Genomic DNA, 19,513 nt, shown 5'->3' with positions numbered 1-19,513 from the left:
TGAAAAAATATTCAAAAGGTTTTTCATCTGATTTGTATTATTATCACCATGGTAAACTGATAAAAATTCAGAGAAGTGACGGAGTGATGAGTGGAGGAGAGAACGTAAGCGGGGTCGAATACAGCCAATCACGTAACAGCTTTAATCTGAGGAATTGCGAGAGCGAACCAATCAAATAATTTCTTACATACTGTCTCAGTTCCAGTTTTGCGATTTGCGCTGTTGCTAGTTGTTTTCGTCTGCCTGTGGACTCGGATATGTAATCAACGTTCTGAACGATCACATCCGTGTCATTCATTATGGCATTAATCTCAAAATTTTTCATATCTTAATTTATATCTGTGTAATTATCGTTTCAATTCCTCCAACTTGTGTATGAGTGTTCAGGAATGACGAGCTTAACGGTAAGTTTGGATTCCTCATTTGTTCCCAACCCAAAGGAAGCCTCAGTAACTAGAAAGCAGTCACTTGTTTTTTCACTATCATGATTTCTTTTTCCGAGCCTACTTTTTATTTCTCTCGATTTTTTCTCCCAACTGTAGGTATCTACCTTGTTTAGCTCTCTAAATATTGTATCAAATACGTCTCTGACTTCATTCGGAAAGCTCCTTAACTTCAAGGATGCGAGTCGCCCAGTGTATTTCACAAGTTTTCGCTTCTTGAACCTCCTAATACATTTACTTTTTCAAGTAGATATTGCTTCTTCTCCCAAAAGTTCATTTATTGCTTTTGTCTGTCCGAAGGAACCCACCGCAGCTGATGTGTATCCTAGCGCAGAGCACTTGTGTATCTCTAATCACAGTGCTGTGGCCTACTTTACTCCTTCAAAACTTACTAGATTCATGGGCTCTTTCTCAGTGCATCTGCATTTTAATCCAAAATTTATCTCTGTATTCAGCTGCTGCATATTCCACAAAGATATTCTAACAGTCTTTTCTTCCCTGTTTAATGGTGCAGTTTACACCTGCACTCGTTCAATGGTACGCTAGTTCTAGTCGAATGCCCGTAGATTGTTTGCATTTCATAGTGGCTTTCTTGTATCCTTGAATTTCTATCCTTGGTCTCTGTCTCGAATTATTGTTAGCCCTCTCCACTCCATCATGCCTGGAGTTGAGATGAACCGTTCATGGTCAAAATCCTGAACTTCATCCTTTCGTCTTGATCGCTGACTTGTTCAGCCAAGACCAACAGGTCTCACTTACTCAAGATCTCAACCATTCTCTGTCTTTGAGGCTCAAGAATTTGTCAGAGTATGGACTAATTTTGATGAACTGATTGTATTACCTAATTAACTAATATGAATAACGCATATCAGGATGATTTTCACATCTACCCTTGCCATGGAGCTGCGGTAGTGAGTGTAACCATTAAATTGCCTATTCTTGGATTCAAAGTGCCTCAAAATGATTTCAAAAGTTTCAAAGTAGTGTAGTGACTCTGTTGCAGCAAGCACAGGAAAGTTGAGGCTGCGCAGAAGTCGTTTATATGATATGCGATTCATGCATCTGCTCAAGCATGCTGCTTCATGCATTTTGAACGCTTTAATTTAAATTTTTAAGAACACTCACTTGCACGTTGTTTATTTCCTTTATACCGGTTGGACGCGATGAGACCGAAATGCGTCCGACCGGTTTAAAGGAAATAAACAACGTGCAAGTGAGTGTTCTTAAAAATTTAAATTATTAAGTTCTTGTGCGAACCCGAACATCAACGTTATATTTTGGACGCTCCTTGAAGAATGGGAATTAGTATAATCAAAGATACTATTAGGTGATCTGTTTTGAGTTCTCGGTAAGGGTGAACTGTCTTGCGATGTATTACATCAATGAAGTATGAAAAGATTTTGACTTCTTAGCAAAGGAAAGGATGATAGCTCCTTTGCATGAGCTTGAAGTACTTAACATTCATAACGAAAGAATTCGCGAATTCAGATATACAAAAGCAGGATTCTTCTCAGAAGAAAAAGTTGCTCTCGATGGGCCCAGAAGGTGATCCCTGAATCAAAAGTAACGTCTTTTTCCAGGAGAATCCTGCTTTCATCTCTGAATTTTTCAAATTCTTTGGTTCAGTATGATTCTTCAGGCTGCACAGGTATTATCAAATGCTTTTGGCCTTAAAGTCAAAATCTGATGAGATTTCTTACTTTATTGATGCAAACTATTGCACGCTAGTTTGATCATGCTGAAAACCCAGGCGGAATCCCCAATCACCATAATGATATTGCATCAATAGAGCAGTATCCACTAAGTACCAATTGAAGCGGTGAATAACCTAATTTTGCAAATATTCGGAGTTGAATACTTATCTTGAAAATAATTAATTGAATCTCCACACATTATGTGGAATGTCCATAAGGATTTGATAAGGAGAGTGCATAACATCGAAATGCTGCATATTCCCCCAAAGTATACTCTACAAAAAAAATTTGCTCTCTCTTTGATTGAATGGACAATGTATTTTTCATCCATTATATTTCATAGTATCAGCATAAATTTCATGTCCTTTGGCACTTATTAAAGTATGTTTAAATCTTTGTTCCAGGTATGATTAGTAATTAAAAATGATGAATAATTCCAAAGATTAGAGGAATCTACTTCTCTTTAGATGAATCATTGGCTTCGCCTAAAGGATAATATGGTAAGATGAGAACTGGCACATTTTCTCCTACATTTACTCGTAAGAAGAGGGTACCGATTGCCTCCATTTAAACGTGCTCCTCTCACTCACATTTTCTTCCTTGATATCGTCCTGGAACCAGCACTAAGTAATTAAATATTTACTTTCAATTCTTACGTGCCCAAGTGGAGAGTGGAAAAAGGCGAATGGCTGATTTCTGTTCAGCATTTAAAAAGTAAACAATCTGAGTCGAAACAATGTAGTCCCTTTCAGTAAAAACTAGGATCGATGCTTCGATGTAGTTTGTACTGGCCTCAGTAAGTATAAGCACAGTAAATCGGTCCACCATTTAAGTCTGTCAAACAAAATGTCAAAGTAATCAAAGAGGAGCAGTCTGTAACCTCTTCTTGCCAGTCGCCTTCTCAACCCTTTGCCCTCCATACATTTTACCTGCAATACCAAAAGGAATCACTTTTAAACCTTTATCAACTTTTCAACAATCCAGTGTGTGAATCCTATGAGTAAAATGAAATTTTAAAAATCAAGGTCAAAGTTTCCGTGATGCGCATAAATTAAGCTCAGATTTTTCTGCACCCCTGCATCATAAATCCTTATCTGAGATTCTTGCCTCATTCCAAAACCAAGGTTTGGTATTGGTCTGGTATTTGGTAGTGTACCTGTGTTACTAATAATTTTCCCAATTTGTGTTTTTGATGTACCTACAATTTTTTTATCATCTTAACTCATGCCGGAATAATAATTTCCTCGCAATGTTTGAATATTCTACATTGAATCTTCCTTTCAGGTCCTGCATCAACGATTTCCCTCATTTAGTTTGATTGCAATAATATATTTTACAGTGAATTTTCATTTTAAATGGGCCAGTTGCACTGGTCACAGAATCGTGTTTTAATGCTTGATTCTTGTAGATTAGCTAAAAAGAAAAAGGATCTGTCCAAATAGCAACTTTCTACATTGAATATTAACCGAGATATCGCGCCGTGAAAAACTTGATTTATGACGTCATCCACCGCTTAATACATACCATGTCTTGCACTACCGCGGTGGATGATGTCAAAAACCTGACTTTTTAAAGGATGATATCTCGGTTAATATTAAACGTAGAAAGTTCCTGTTTGGACAAACCTTTTTATTTTTAGCTAATCTAAGTACGGGAATCAAGCATCAAAACATGATTCTGTGACCAGCGCAACTGCCCCATCCATAAGCAAATAATATGCACCTAGCAAATGTGGACTTTTGTTGGGTTTAAGACACAACTCCTTTACAAACCATCACAGAATAATTAGTTTTCATAAAAACTTCTTTCAAGTCCCTTTTCTGATAAATCTGGACCCAAAAGTGAATTTCTGCTGATTCTCTTTAAATGTGCAAGTGGAATATTCTGCTTTTAGAATTTATTACTCTTTGAAGGTCTCGGAGGGGTATACATTTAAAACTCAAAAGAACCGCAACAAAAATCAGTCATTTCCAACCTTTGCCTCAATCATCTTTTTGTGACTTTTTGGTGTTTTGTTATCAAGAAATGTTTATCTGTCAACTCTAAAAATACTTTGAAGATCAGGCTCAGGTTAGAAACGGCCGGTTTTAGGCAAGGCCCTGTTTATCGATAATCAAATTGTCTTGATTCGTGTGCAACAAACTTTTTTGCTGTCAAGTTCTTTGTGACTCCCTATCTTTTCTGTGCCAACCATAAACACAACTGTTGTTGTTGTTGGCAAATATTTTTTTTTGCCAGTTGGACCATCAAGTTAATTTTACCTGCGCAAAAGTTCATTGTAATGCTTAATGATTGTGAGCTCCATAATCATAATTTAAATGCACGCATGAGCAATTCACTTTTCAGTTTTCAGAACATTGTAATATAAAATAGAGTTTTACCAGATCTGTATCTGGGATTGAATCCCCCAAAAACTATAAATCAAGCAATTGATTAAATTGCATGAAAGCGAATACTATTTTCATTTTTAACAAGAAAATTTCACTTAGGGCGAAATAATTGACGATCATGCCATTATTCTTTATTTTGGGTCGCTTGTAAACTACTTTAAAATTAAATACCGGAGAGTTTTTGAAATCTGGAAAATTTTGAAAATTTTTACGGAAATTAAAATAAACTAAAAAATTTAGGATACATCAAGTTTTTCTGCAACTTAAACTGGAAAAGCAAGAGTAAGAAGGTTTAATGAAACATGTTTATAAAGTGAGATAAAGTTTTGAAAGCTAAACTTAACTTCAGTTTTTTACCGCAATTGATACCCCAGTCATCTGAAAGGCTATTATTTAGTCTGATTGTCAGGTTTAGCCCGTGACATTTAGTTAGGAAATGATGTGTGTCAAGAAATGCTCAGCATCTGAATGGTGTCAACTCTGGTAGAGACAGATATTTTCATGTATCAGGAAACAATTTCAACTTCATCCATTTGCCACCAAATATTCTAACATGGAATTCAAATATTTAGTATGAGAGTATCAGTCTCAAATTAGATTTTGAGACAACAAAAGTCAACGAGGGAACTAGCATATTTTATTTTTTATTGATCAAAGATGTTTATTGCGTATTTACCATTAAGAAATAGAAAAATTATGCTGGTTTAATTGACATAGACTTGAAAGGCATTGTTTGCTAGATATAATAGTCTGTATAAATGCATGGAAATTCATTCCAGTGTCCCTGTATAAATATCACCGGAGAACCCTATTTCCTAAATATTCTTAAGATGTTTGGCTACAGGGGCACAGAAACTTCTCAATCATGCAATCGTGGTAACGTGGCTGCTCGCGTGAAAAATGGTAGGGCTATTAAAAAATTGGGAAGCTTGCTATAAAATTACAATGGCGTGTTTCTCCTAAAATTGCAGTGAAATTCGCATGTTTGTATAGAATGGCGGTAAAATTCTTGTGTGTTCTATGCAAAATTGCCGGAATTTTCAAACGATAGACGATTCAATGGTCCTAGTTTTAAAAATGTTATCGAAAAGGAGATTTCGAAAATGGAAAGGCTAAGAAATTTCTGCACCCCTGTTAAGCCATGTAAATTGTTTTAACTTTATTCCAGAATTAGGTAATTACTTAATCATGAAATTCGCAATTGATGTTTTTGTTTTATCCTTTTCCTGATCTACTTTTCAAGCGAGGAAGAAATGAAGGAAGAGTCACCTAACAATACCAAAGAAAATCGGCAATCAGTTTTTGCATTTTTTGCTAATCCAATTTTAAAATGAATTTCCAGGGCCCAAACTTTTCATACCTAAAATTAAAACTCAGAAACGACCAAATGTTTCATATAATTGGAAATATTTTACACTGCTTCAGCCCATAGATATTTATCAATCAGTTTAATTGAAGTCTTGAAAATGTTTTGGCTTGTTTTTTCATCAAATTTTAGGCTCAGGTAATTCTTACGTATCTCGAAAGTGGATCTAATACCTTTCACTCACTTTTTCAAGTAAATTAAATTTGAAGCAATTTTCACTTCTCATCGTCGTTAATGGCACATTGCCTTTACTATAGTTGCGAATAGTTGTATTTGTCTTCCCTCCCCCAAATCTTTGCATTTTCTTACAAGAGGGACTAACAGTTTTCACTTTGTACCTAAAGCCACAGTTGTATAAAAGCGTTTGAACCATATACGTATATATTTTTAAAGAATCCTCAATCCTTTGGCTTCTACATTCCATCCATTTCTTTCTGTTATCACTCGTTAACTTTTCGAAGCATTTCTCACTTACAGACACTGAGAGTATGTAAATATATTAACACGACTCCAGAGAAACCTCCTTTAAATTATTTTCTTGTTTCCTTTTGTTTCATTGTGCGCTCACTCTCTTCAGATTTCATTTTTTATTTCTCAGTTTATTTCACTTTTAGTCATGAAAGTATGACTTAATTTGTTGCAGTAATGAACTCATTACCTGAGTCAAAAAGCCAGGTTTTTTCGTTTCTTCTAGCGATTATTTAGTATAGACTCATCCTTGAGGATATGTCTTCAGCTGAGGTAAACATGCATTTATTAAATTTATCATGTACATTTAGTATTTATTCTTTTATTTCAGTTCATTTTGAACGTTAAAAATTATTGTTTCCTTCTTTTATTTTTTCTTATTTTTATTATTCAGAACTCTTTCTAACTCATTTGATCCTTGACTGCCTCAGCCATTTTCACACTTTTGCTGTGCCTGTTTAGTTTATAATCACTATCAAATTACATACCTCTTACTATGAATTATCATACTTTTATAATATATTCTAAGTAGGTAATGCACGCCTAAGTATACTTGTTTCTGGGTTTCTTTAAGTCGCAAATTTGCTGCGAAAATTTAATGTCTTGTGATTCTATCTTCATTTTTCCTTATATCCGTTTAAGTAATGGTGATATTCTTCATTGTCAGTTTTATTTCTATTTCCACAAATTAAATGCCTCTTTAGCCCTACTGAGTTATATATTTATTCTATATTTTTTTCTTTTTCTTCTTCTCCTGCAACTGCAAGTAGATTATGAAATGAAAAGCAGTTTTCTCCTAATTAGTGGCTTTGTCTGTATTTTTGATGTTTCATGACTTGGAATATTCGTATGACTTGACCTTTTAAAATCATTCTGACTTATATTAATCCACGGAGCTAAAATAATATGGCATATCATCATACTGAAGCTGAAATTTATTTCTGGAATTATTCCTCCAAGGATGCATTCGTCCGAAAAAGCCCGTAAATTTGTCTCTCTTTAATTTGTTCTGTATTTGAAAAAAATCTCTCAATTTAGATAAAACACACTCAATTATTCAATCTACTCCTCATACCTACTTGAAAAATATCAATTGTTCTAACTTTTAACGTGATAAAAATGAACTCTTTTCAATTTTAATTCAGTAAATTTACTTTTCAAAATTCCTCATACTTAATAGAAACTACTCATGTGTATTTATTAATTTTTTATCATTTTTTTAGTACGTGCAAGATTCATCTTTTGATGTAAAAAATTCTTTTGAATTTATGAAACTGGCTGGTTCCAATCTATTTTTTGTCAATAACTCTAACAGCACTACTATTTTGTGATAGCCGTTAAAAGATTTCATCTACTAAAAAAATCAAAACAATCAATCATTACTTTAAATTTTGTAGGTTAAACTCAAGCATAAATTTAAAACCTACAGGTTTTTTTTACCTTCAATTACATTGTAAAAATGTCAAGAGATTAAATTTTGTTTAAACTACGGGCTTTTTCTTCTTCGACCAAGAATTGTGATCCTACCTCGTGAACCCACAATCAAGAGACTTCTGTTTGGATTCTTCAGTCAATAATTACTCCTCCTCAAATCAACCACCTAACTATTCTTCCTTTGAGTAAAGTGAAAGGATTCCTCAAAATAATGTTGCTTTGTCAATTATCCTCATTCATTATCAAATCACCTGCCTTGAGAGCGCAGAAAATCGGCTCCCAAAGATAATCTCTAGTTGACTTTCTGTCATATTCTATGTAAAGCTCTAAAATTTTGTTCAAAATCTCATGGTGAAAAATTTTGCATTTTCACCTTTTATTTCCTTGTCTTTTGTAGTTTTAACTATAGACAAGTAGCTGTCTCCTGATAATTAAGTGTTTACTCTCTTTCCTATAATTTTCAACTTTCTAGTTTATAACTCTACTTTTCTTACAAGTATTTAAATTGAACATTTTCTCCATTTTTATAGAATTATCTTTGTTCGCCTTTACTATTCCTAGAATTTAATTTTTCTGAATGTCAAAGCACCAGTGAACTTTTCTCTTTACCTCTCAGCCGTCAAAAAAATTAACGAACAGGAGTTCGTGTATCAACAATTTTCTGTCTCCTCAGCACATTATTTACTAAAACAAATTCATCCAAATAGCTTTGATCAAACTTGGAGTTTATTGAACTACCTCTTCGTATGATTCAGGAGTCTAATTATTAATTTATTCATCAGTATTTTGTAATCGCCATTAAGAGAGTGAATTTCTATCACAAGAAAGACTGTCCCCTCTAAAAGAGCAGCCTATGTCACTTTCCATACTCAAGTCAATCTGTCTAAAAAAAATGATTTAGATTCTTTTATTTATTCTTACAATAATATCTTCATTCTATTGAAGTATTGCATTTTATTTCTCTTGTCAATAATTCATTATAATCAATCAGAGTTTAAGTTAAACACATTTTTAGAGGTACCTCGGATTGGTATGATGAAAAATTTTGTTAAATCAGATTTACCTTTTTAATTAATTCAAATATATAGCTTTTTTCCTACTTTGTATGCCTCATCATATTTCAATTTAATGACGCAAAATGCAAAGTTTCTAATAATTTTTCCTCGAAAACTTCATTCATATGTGAAGCATCCTTTAATTCTCAAAATTTTTAATCTTAAGTTTTAAGATGATGGCTAACTTATTTGTGGGAACCTTCAAAGAAGGTCCATTGGTCCATTCAAGAAATTTTCTATCTTACTTCCTCTTTTTTTTCTGTCATATTCACTTCTTGTTTTTTTAATCTAATTTTTCTGTTTTCATTTGTTCAGGGTGATGATCCTCCATTTTTACCTGTTGGTACTGAAGTCAGTGCCAAATACCGAGGAGCATTTTGCGAAGCCAAAATATCCAAAGTCGTCAGGAGCGTCAAATACAAGGTAAACAGTTTAATTAGTACTGAGTGGCCGTAAACCTGGAATATTAGGAAATTTGAAGAAACCTAGAAAAATCTGGGATTATGGATCACTAGACAAGGTACGAATTTAAGCATTCCGGTACATGTTTCTTAACCAAAATTTCACGTAGAACACGATTCGCGCAACGAAAATTACTGAAACCAACTCCTAACGAAGATATTAACCTTTTCATTTCACATTGGTTACGAGGAATTTGAACTGCCCGCTCACAAGAAACTCAAAGCTCTACGTGAGTCAAATCGCGCACGACAACGGTCTCAGCAAGTTTCTTAATCGAGCAATATTCATTTCCCACCATGTGTTGTTCGAACTATAGGCAATTTGTTATAGCTGAGCCAAAGCGTCAAGATTGAGGTTGCCAGATTTTTACATCGCGCAGAGACTGTCATGATAACGTTTAGCGCGCGATGTGAATCACGTAGAGCATTGAGTTTTCATGAGCGGGTGGTTTGAATTCACGCATCAAGAATCATTAAATATCGTTGTGAGGAGTTGATTTCGATAATTTTCATTGTCCGCATCGTGCTCTACGTGAAATTTTGGTTACGGATCATATATCAGAGTGCTGAAATTCGTACCTTGTCTAGTGGTCCATTAGGGGAAATAGTAAGAAGTTGGGGAATACAAATGTGAACGCACATGTGGTAATCATTAAAGAAAATAATTGATGCTCTCTTGCGTTCACAAGGCGATTTATCTTATTGATAGCTTCGCCTGATTTCCACTTTTTCCCTTCAATACTGATGATTAGGGGCAATTTAAGGGTGAGGAAAAATTTTGAGGTCCAAAATTTTTTCATTGTCTCAAAAAGTGGAGGAATTTCCATCGAAGGCTCAGGGAATTTTTAGTTTCAAGAATTTCTGTCTTGTCACAAAGTCAGGGGAATTTTTTCGAGGAGTCAGGAAATTTGAAGATCCAAAAATTTTGGCTGCTCTGTAGCACTGATAACCATTTAAATAATTATATTTCACTTAAGTTAGGATTAGAATAGTTCACCAGAAGATTGTGATAAGACACTGTTCAAACTCAGTTTTAATTTTATCTCAAAACTTGAAGTGGCATTTGGTGAGGAAACTCATTATTTTTAGACGGAAAAAAATTGCTGAAAAATGAAACAGGCAATTTCATTTGGAGAAAAATCAAAATAGGTAACCAGGCTTCACCAACTTTCAGGCACAACGATTGGTACAGTACTTATTTTTAGGCGTATATATCCCTGTAGAGTTAGAATGATGGATTCAGTATGTCTTGGTTCTTTTTTTAAGTGTTTTAATCTGTCAGGCCAATGATTATGTTGTTAAAGGATATTGCGAGCTCATCCTCCCCTCGTGCGTCTTGGCATTTTACTCATGCTTGCAATTCTCATTGTTTCCTTGGCCAACCAAATTGGCTCCTTTTAGATTTGTGCCATCTCTGACACAAGTTACCATCTTCCCATTAGTGAGTGTTAGTTAAGAGCATCAAGTGCCAAAATGAAGTTTTAAGAACATGGGCTTAGTAGCACCTAAGCAGAAAATTTTATTGAAAGAAGCCTCTGTCCTTTGTAAAATTACCACCAATCATCCAGAAGACTCTTAAAAATCTTATGGATGATTGAAATTCGACAATTTTTTTTTCAAGCATGTAAAAAGTGCCTTTTTCATTTTCATGGCAGGCAAAACAGTAATTAGTGTCATCTGCATGCTTTTGTGGTTGCGTTTTGAACATACATCAACCTTTGATGGTTAGAAATTGGTAGGAAAAGGCAACATTATACTCACTAATGAGTTCAGCTTTCTGGCATAGTAGTAACTCCGTTGTTCTCTAATTTAATCTGTTGTTTTGTGTGCAACAATGTCGATTTTTGCAGACCTGAGGCTTTCTTCTAGGTCTCGTTTTTCTACTATTAAGACAAATTTTGCTTTCTTAGTTGAATTAGTGAATTCAGCCTTATTAGATTAGACGTGTTTAGAAAGAAATTTAATTTCAAAAACAGCGGTATTGCTCTCTTTGGCAACACAGCAGCATCAGTGGTTTAGTGCAACCTTGAATTGTAAATTTCTCTGTACCTGAAGTATTGCCAAAAATTATTCCAACTTGATGAAGTGGATGAATTTTCAAGAATGAGATTCATATGTATGTTTCATTCAACCTGCTGAGCCAATCGATATGATTTCACTCAAGTGGAAAGTTTACAGAAGTTGAAATATATGAAAAAGAAAAAAAAAGAAGAAAAATAATAGACTCAGGGCTTCTTTCCTAATGTTGTCTAATTTTATCTCACATCTTTCCAGGTGGTTGGTAAATCAGGAACAGGAGCCACTTTTGTCCCTGAAGAAAGGATCCGAGGGAACATCAGGGTAAGTATTAAAAATAATTGATTTGTCAGTACTTTTCATGGCAATAGTAATTACTCAAGAAATTCATCTTACAATTTCAGAATGTTCATTTTAAGAATCAGCTCAGCTCAGTTTTTTGCCCTAATGTATGAAAATACTTTTGCACCTTGTGTGTGGCCTGCCAAACTATTTCCCAACAAGTCACTCTTCACCCTGAGGATCACAAGCGCCAAAATTTTCCAATTTTCTTATGGAAAAACCTATGAATAGAATCACTTAAAAGTTTTACCAAATTTTAATCTTTGGTCATTAGTATTTGTATTATTCTCTGAACTTTTAATGAAAGTACGTGAAAAGTTCTAAAGAAACAATTGAAACTCTATTGACATGTATGGATGTTCGGCAACATAGTGTCTGAGCATAAATGGCGCTTGTGATACTTTGGCTGGAATGCGACAATATCCATTACTTAGACTCCCGCGTGACTGAACTTTTCATCCGCTCAGCACAGATTCATATTCCTCTATTGACCTCAAATATTTTTGTGCTTATTGCTACACCTAAAAGAATCGATTCAAGAAGGTACAAGTTCAAAATCCTGACTTTCATTTCAAAAGCTGCACCACTGCTACTATCTGCGACTGTTATTTTCAGTTGATTCATTTATTTATACACGGACTTAAAGATCAATCTGAGAATAGAGGTTGAATTTTTCAAATACTTATTTTTCTTTTACGCAGCAAAGATATTTAGTTCAGAGTTTTACTATTTTTGATGACTCAGACATATCGACGGTGAAACTACCAAACCACGTATCTCGGTTTGCGACGTCGCAGACTTCCTGTCATACTTTATTTTTTAAATGAAAAACTACTTAACGTCTAGTCTTGAAAATTTCTGTGATTTTTCCTTTTTGTGTGGAGAAAATTCTGTGAAAATTTCAAAGAATGATATTGATTTGGTCGACTTCAAAAAAATAAAATGCGAGCGTAGATTTTTAAACACCGCAAACGAGATACGTGGTTTGGTAGTTTCACCGTCGATATGAGCTATTTATTTGACCAGCACAACAGCAACTCTACAATGCATAAATAAATTGCAAGATACATTAGACCATTCTTAATAGGCTGACCAATCCTAAAATTAGTTTCTCTGTTAGATTTCACAAACTTTAACGGAACAATGCTCCTCAACCTCTTACTGAAGTTCAAATAGTCTAATTATTAGAGAATTATCTAATTGTGTCTAGTTTCCAGTCCTTGTTAATGAGGTAAATGCCTAATTTGTATGGTTTTTGTTTTTGTTTCAGTTGGGAGGTTTTGTTGAAGTGAAGAATGATAAAAGTCAGTACATTGAATGCTCTATCGTGAAGATCAAAGATTTGAGCCAGTACACAGTTGTGTTCAATGATGGAGACATAGCAACCCTTAGAAGAACGGCACTATGTCTGAAGTCAGGGCGGCATTTTGCGGAGAGTGAAACTTTGGACCAGCTCCCTCTGACTCATCCAGAGCACTTCAGTACGCCCGTCATCAGCTCCAGCAGTGCAAGCAATGCAGCGAGAAGAGGTCGAAGGAATAGAATGTAAGCTCTAATAGAATAGTATTTTAAGTTTAGTAGCTCTAATAATATTTATTTACAACTGTCGAAGTTGGTTGTTTTCTTGTGTGTTTTCTCCACTTAGTAGTAACAGACCGTATTCAATAACGGTTCGATGTATCGTTTGGTTCAAAACAATAGAACATAACCTCAAACCAATCTGTAAGGATTTAAGTTAGAAAAGCTTAAAATGAGAAATTTCCTGACAATTTCACTTTGCATTGGCATTTGTACTAAAAGAATAAAAAATCTGTCACAGAAGACCCGTTCTCTCAGATTTCTGAATTTACTTTTGAGGCTATGTTCATGTTTCGAACCATCGATTCAATCTCACCCGTTTGATGTATTGAATACGATCTACAAATGTGGAAGCACATGTTGGCAGGGAATGTGTCAAATGCTGATAATTTATGCATGTATTGATAGTTTCTCATTCGAGAGTATTTGAAAATAAATTTTTGTTTTAATCAATATCTGTTTGAATTTTTAGGGATGATGAAAGCGACGATGAAGAATTAGTAACAAGCAAAACCAAGCAATCTAAGAGCAAGCAGGAAAAGGAAGCAGACATCGGGAAAGTGGTTTGTGTTGAGCTGTCGGACAATCGAAAGAAACTTTCTAGGGATAACTGGTTTCCAGGTAATAGCTTGGGACCTTAATTTCATATTTTTCTTTTCTTTTCTCTTTTTTCTTTGCTCATAGTGACAACTTATTGCTCAACAAAAAATTAAGATCAGATCGAGGTTGGACAGTATATCTAATTTAATACTTAGCATGTCCAGGATTTCTGTTGTAAGATCCATAAACAGAGTTAAGAAAAATTGCTGAATTCTTAGCAAATCTGCTCGGTTCCTTAGTGTAATTCTATTTATTTATTTATTTATTTTTTTAATAGCTCCGAGTGTCAGACCTATGAACTTTGGTTCACTCCATTTATCACATCTTTCAATGTTTCAGGCCTTAGGGGAATTTTAACCTATTCACGAAGTAACACTTCTTTTACTGTGTGCCTAGCCGTATGAGCAACCAGGAGGGTAACAGAATACTCCTGAATGATCCTTAGAACAATATCTGTAGCGTTGTCCATTGGGCAGTCAAACAAACACAGCTGAAACAATTTTCTATCCACCATGCGAGTTAATAATTGAAATACACATGAATAATTGCCTAGCAGCTGCGATCGTTAACTTGTGCATGCATAGTTGTCCTAGGATAGCGCTTGACCAGTATTCTTGTCGATGTACATAGATGGGATAATAAGTAAAACGATCATTTGGGAATTCACAAAAATTCACTTTTTAATCTATTTTGTTCATCACAAACACTATGTCAAGCTAAGAGCGGTTAGTAAGTATAACAGTAGATTTTACTCTAATAAAATATGTATCACTGATGTTGATAGAGGTTAGGAGAAATAATAATAATTGAAAAAGGAAAGGTTTGCCATGTTGGCCATTTTGAGTGATAACAGTAGATTTTACTCTAATAAAATATGTATCACTGATGTTGATAGAGGTTAGAAGAAATAATAATAATTGAAAAAGGAATGTTTTGCCATGTTGGCCATTTTGAGTGAATTGTGATCTACCTAAAAACTCAAATTTGTTATCTTTTTACAGGGTTAATTGTTTCGCCAACTGCTCAGAACACTGCTGTGAAGATTCAAGTAAAAAATGAGTATTTAATACGGTCTTTCAAAGACGGACGATACTACACAGTACCCAAAAAAGAGACGCAAGAATTCACCCGAGATATAGCCAACAGAGTTGAAAATGCCTCATTAAAAACTGGTAAGTCTAATTCTCCTCCATCATTGTGAAGTGGTATTTGAAGTGATACAAAATCATCATCCTCTTTGTTTTCTTTAGGGGGCCACCTCCTGTAATTTGCATTGTAAAAATTTGTATCCTCACTAACTAATGACAGTATTTCTAAGTGATATATTTGTTACATGAAAATTGTAAGAGTCTAGTCAAAAATTGTATAAACTTTTTCAGTCAGTCAGGGTGTCTACTGGTCCAAAAGGTCCTATCTTAGTACTGTTTTTTTAGAAGTGGTCTAGAAGTACTGAAGAAAAAAAACCAGGAGCTCTGCAAATAGGTTCGGAATTTTTCGTTTCTTACCAAGCGTATTTTTGAGACAGCCTGGAAAGTTTGCAATCCCTTATGCATTGATTCTCAGAGCAGGATTTGCCTGCTAGATCGCGATCGTGCAGGCAGTGTATCTTCAGGCCACCAATGAGCTTCGCATTTTGTGGTGACATCATTTTTGTCCCAATTTGAACGTGAATTTTGCAAATTTCATCACATAAAAGCACGGGATAAGTTACTGAATTTTTTTTGGCAAGGTTGTCCTGAATATTTTGGAAATGCATTGAAAAAGTGCTGCAGAAGTAGTGATTTTTTTCCAGTTAGTTTCAGTAGACACCCTGGATAATCTAGCTGCTTGATATAGTCTGAAGAAAAATTGTTCCAAAAAGAAAGACGTAAGTTACAGAATATGAAATAGCGCCATGACAGGTGTTAAAATAATGTTACAATCATTTCTTAAAAAATGGTATCACTTCTTCAGAATCTTTTTATGCTATAATTTATTGTTTTGCTCAATATCTAAATGGTTCAAATCTCTTTATTATTTTCTTTCTCTTTCAGCTGTGGAAAAAGCATTGTTATTCTTGGACAAGGATGAATTACCACCTCATTGGGATAGAGAATTACTATTTGGACTTGGAGATCCAGGATCATCTGACTCTGACAACGGTTTTGAATCAGATGTAAGTCGACTTTCCAATGGTTTTATGGGCTGAATATGTCACGTCACAGTATCTCATGTTGATATTTAACATCAGTGCTTTCATTATCAAGACTTTATTTCGCAGATGATGGAACTTGCAAACTCTTTTATCGTCACCCCTCTAACGTAAGGGCGTATCTCAATTTCTACTTAAGCCCTGTATCACAAATGAATCTGTGCTTTCTGGGTCTCATGTGGAAATCAAGGTAAACCATTACGCCAGAGGAGTAACATTATGAGAATTGTAACTAGCCTGAAACTTCTCAATGTATCAGTATTTTTTTTCTATCGCAATAATATCATCATGTTTGGTAATATCAACCAACTCAACCAATTTTTTCCTACTCCTTTTTCTTCATTCAATCACTGTTATGTGATTAGAGTTTAGTAGAAGTGAGTGGAGTCGGAAGGAAAAAATTCCAAGCGGAAATTTTTTTCAAACGTCAGGTGAAGTCAGGGTATTAGAGAATTTCAGAGTCAGGGAAAAGCCATGGAAAGTTGGGAAATCAGAAAATAAAGACATTTTGGAAACCCTTTACTTGCTGATGGCTGTAAAAACTGACTCTGAAATATTTCCAGTGCTTCAATTAGTAGCCTTTTTGTCGCAGAGTGATAAAATAGTTATTTTAAATCAAGGCTTGGTGCAGTGGTGCTATATTTAAAAAAAAAAACTTAGTTAGTATTGAGATTTGGACAGGTCTGATGAGTATTTTTGTCTAATCAAACCATTTTTTTTTGTTAATGGTCATTGCATTCGTGTTCTACCACAACTCATGGCAAAAAATGACAGTCTGAAGAGGGAGAGCTTTTATTAAAAATGGCATTTAAAAATAAAACCTCAAGATAACAAGTCCTTGATAATTCTTGGTCAGAGGAATTCAAGTTATAGTGAGAAATATTATTTTATCATTTTAAATTACCTCATTTCAGAGTTCCGATGATGAGCCTAGAGAGGAAAAGGACCATTTTGTCGCGCAGCTGTATAAATTTATGGATGATCGAGGCACCCCTATCAACAAGGGACCTCAAGTCAATTTTAAAGATGTAGATCTATACAAATTATTCAAGGTAAGCTTCTTTCATTGCTAATTTTTCTATTGTGGTTAAAAAAAGTCTCACAAATTTCCCCTGTTATAATCTGTTTCGCACTCTTGCATTATTTAACAAGCTGAGAGTAGAATGGTAATAATTTGTTAATAAGAAAACAAACTAAAATATTTCCTCAAAATTCTCCGAGACTCATTTTGAATGAGCAAAGAAAACCGGTCCAGAACTTAAAAAAAGGTTCAATAGTTTTCTTCTAAGGAAGTAAAACATGAATTGAGACTTGCAATGTTGCAATCAAAGATACATATTTTTAGTGTATTTGCTAGAGGATATACTGTATTGCGTGTTTTACCTCAGGAATGGATGTAATATGTTCATTTATGTTTGACTGAAATTTTCAAGCCCTTTGCTCGTAGTACGGAACAATCCTTATGAGAATAAAAGAATTAAAAGGAGGCATGACCTATCTTTATTAGTTTATGATCGGGTGCCAACACTCAGGTAAAACATGCTTCCACCTACTTAGATCTCTCCCGGTTTCTGTACGGAAGTTCTGAAAGTAGAAAAATTGTTCCAGTCTGTGATGGAATGCGTTAGTGGTGCCATTTCTTCATACGTAAATGCTTGAACTTTTTCTTTCAGCTCAAACTTAATTTGATATAGGATGGGGAAAGTCTCCTCCCCCCCCCCCCCATTCACCATGTTTTGAAAAGTCATGTGTAATATGTCAGGCGAAAGTCAGGGAATTGAAGCCCTGTTCTGCCCTCAGGAACCTGACAAAGACCCAAGTTTTGATTTACCATCTTCAGGGTCGAAAATTGTTGCACTAAAACGCAATATTTAATCCTTTTTTAACACAAAAATAAACTTTTGCTTTTGATATGTATGAATCCACCCATTTTAGAGACCATTGGTTGGCCGTATTAATCGTAGAATTTTTCAGCACAAGTAGACTTTCATTATTTTCTTGATTCTTTGTTTTCAGGTTGTTCATAAGTTAGGTGGTTACAATAGGGTTACTAACCACAACCAGTGGAAACTTGTATCCCTCAAATTAGGTTTCAGCCAGACAGGAGCTACTCCGAACCATGTCAAATCAACTTACAAAAAGTAAGTATGTTTTTGTTTCTGCCAGCAGCAAGCGAATTTTACTAGAGATCCATATCAAACCAAATTATTCATGTTTTAGTGAGAATTATACTCTACGTTTACACAGGGGCCGTATGACACCAAAAAGTCCTGGTGGCTAGCATACTTGAATACAGCTAAACGCAGTATGCATGTTATTTTTCTCATTGTGTTTGTCTTCAAAGGTTCAGTTACACGATCAAATTGAGCCATCAAACTGAAGCTCTGATTGGTGGAAAAAGACCTGAGGTGAGGATGCGACCAATGAGAGGCCCAATTTGATGGCTCAATTTAATCGTGCAACTGAATCACAACTCTTCGGCTGTTGCCAACTTTTTCACTACTGTGCAGTTGTGAACGATAACTTCTCTGCGCATGTGTGGTCTTTTAAGTTCCATTGTTCCCTTGAAGAGTAAAGGAAGAAATTTTTTTAACTCCCACTCCGTATTTAACGCAGTCACAGATAGGGTGGCATTGCAATTTTTTGGAAAATGAAAGAGTCGAGTGTGCTGCCTCATCCAAACCAATGCTAATTATAGTTCGGGAATAAAAATCCAACATACGGTTCTTTCCCGGCCAATTGCGTAGCTTATCCTCTACTGACTTACCAAACAATCAGAAAATTTCTGATATCTATTATGTATTCCACAATCGTTGAACTTGCGAAACTCTTTGCAATTGGAGCAAGTGATAAGAGCCACCAGAAAGGCAGCTGTTGATTTATCATCCCATAAGATTGTAAATTATCACCTTTCTGATTAGAGACTGCTGGGAAATCAGGAGCTCAAGGCTGAACTAGGCATTATGGGACGTTTACCAACAAGAGTCAAATGAGTGTAGAGCATTCAGTTTGATGTTGATTGCCTCAGGGGACAAAGGGTCAGTTCGTAGGTCATCCATTTTTTAATTGATTTTCTGAAAGTCCAGAAAGAATTAAGCCCCTCTAAATTTGTTCGGATTTTTCAAACCATAAATCACCTAGAAACTTAGAGTTGATAAAACCTAAAAAATGAGACCTGTTTGAAACAATATCTGCGAAAGACTCTGATAATATAGCAAAGTAGGGGAAACGGCATCTGCTGATGGGCAGAAATCAGTCCCAGTTATCACCTTTTTACGTCCACTCACCTGTCGGCTTTTAATTTGTCTGATTTGTATCAGCTTTTTCTATCTTTCGAAATGCTTTTTTGTACTTTTTTTGGTTTTTTCACAAAATTCTATGGTAATGAACGTACTTCAAGCCAGCAAAAATTCCTTGCCACTGCCCTTTTGCTTGCTCTTCCGTGTGAGCTAGCAAGTGCATGGATGGCTTCATT

General features: G+C 35.0%; 1 protein-coding gene across 6 annotated transcripts in view; it reads left to right on the top strand.

Annotated features, from left to right (window-relative positions):
• The first annotated feature begins 222 nt into the window (after positions 1–222).
• LOC109035474 (AT-rich interaction domain hat-trick) overlaps positions 223–19,513 on the top strand; it is a 49,604-nt gene continuing 30,313 nt past the window's right edge. For 5 of the 6 annotated variants that reach the window (XM_019049128.2, XM_072303280.1, XM_072303278.1 and 2 more), the window contains exons 1-10: positions 223–404; positions 2,542–2,637; positions 9,166–9,273; positions 11,586–11,651; positions 12,940–13,214; positions 13,720–13,868; positions 14,849–15,019; positions 15,881–16,002; positions 16,953–17,090; positions 18,055–18,179. In XM_019049128.2, coding sequence (XP_018904673.2) covers positions 2,605–2,637; positions 9,166–9,273; positions 11,586–11,651; positions 12,940–13,214; positions 13,720–13,868; positions 14,849–15,019; positions 15,881–16,002; positions 16,953–17,090; positions 18,055–18,179 — 1,187 coding nt within the window. In that variant the 5' untranslated portion in view covers positions 223–404; positions 2,542–2,604. Of the gene's footprint in view, positions 405–2,541; positions 2,638–6,536; positions 6,635–9,165; positions 9,274–11,585; positions 11,652–12,939; positions 13,215–13,719; positions 13,869–14,848; positions 15,020–15,880; positions 16,003–16,952; positions 17,091–18,054; positions 18,180–19,513 lie in introns of all 6 variants that reach the window. The other variant, XM_072303277.1, reaches the window with a different exon arrangement.

This window comes from Bemisia tabaci, chromosome 8 (assembly GCF_918797505.1).
Source record: "Bemisia tabaci chromosome 8, PGI_BMITA_v3".
Taxonomy (NCBI): domain Eukaryota; kingdom Metazoa; phylum Arthropoda; class Insecta; order Hemiptera; family Aleyrodidae; genus Bemisia; species Bemisia tabaci.
This window is presented reverse-complemented; position numbering and strand designations above follow the sequence as displayed.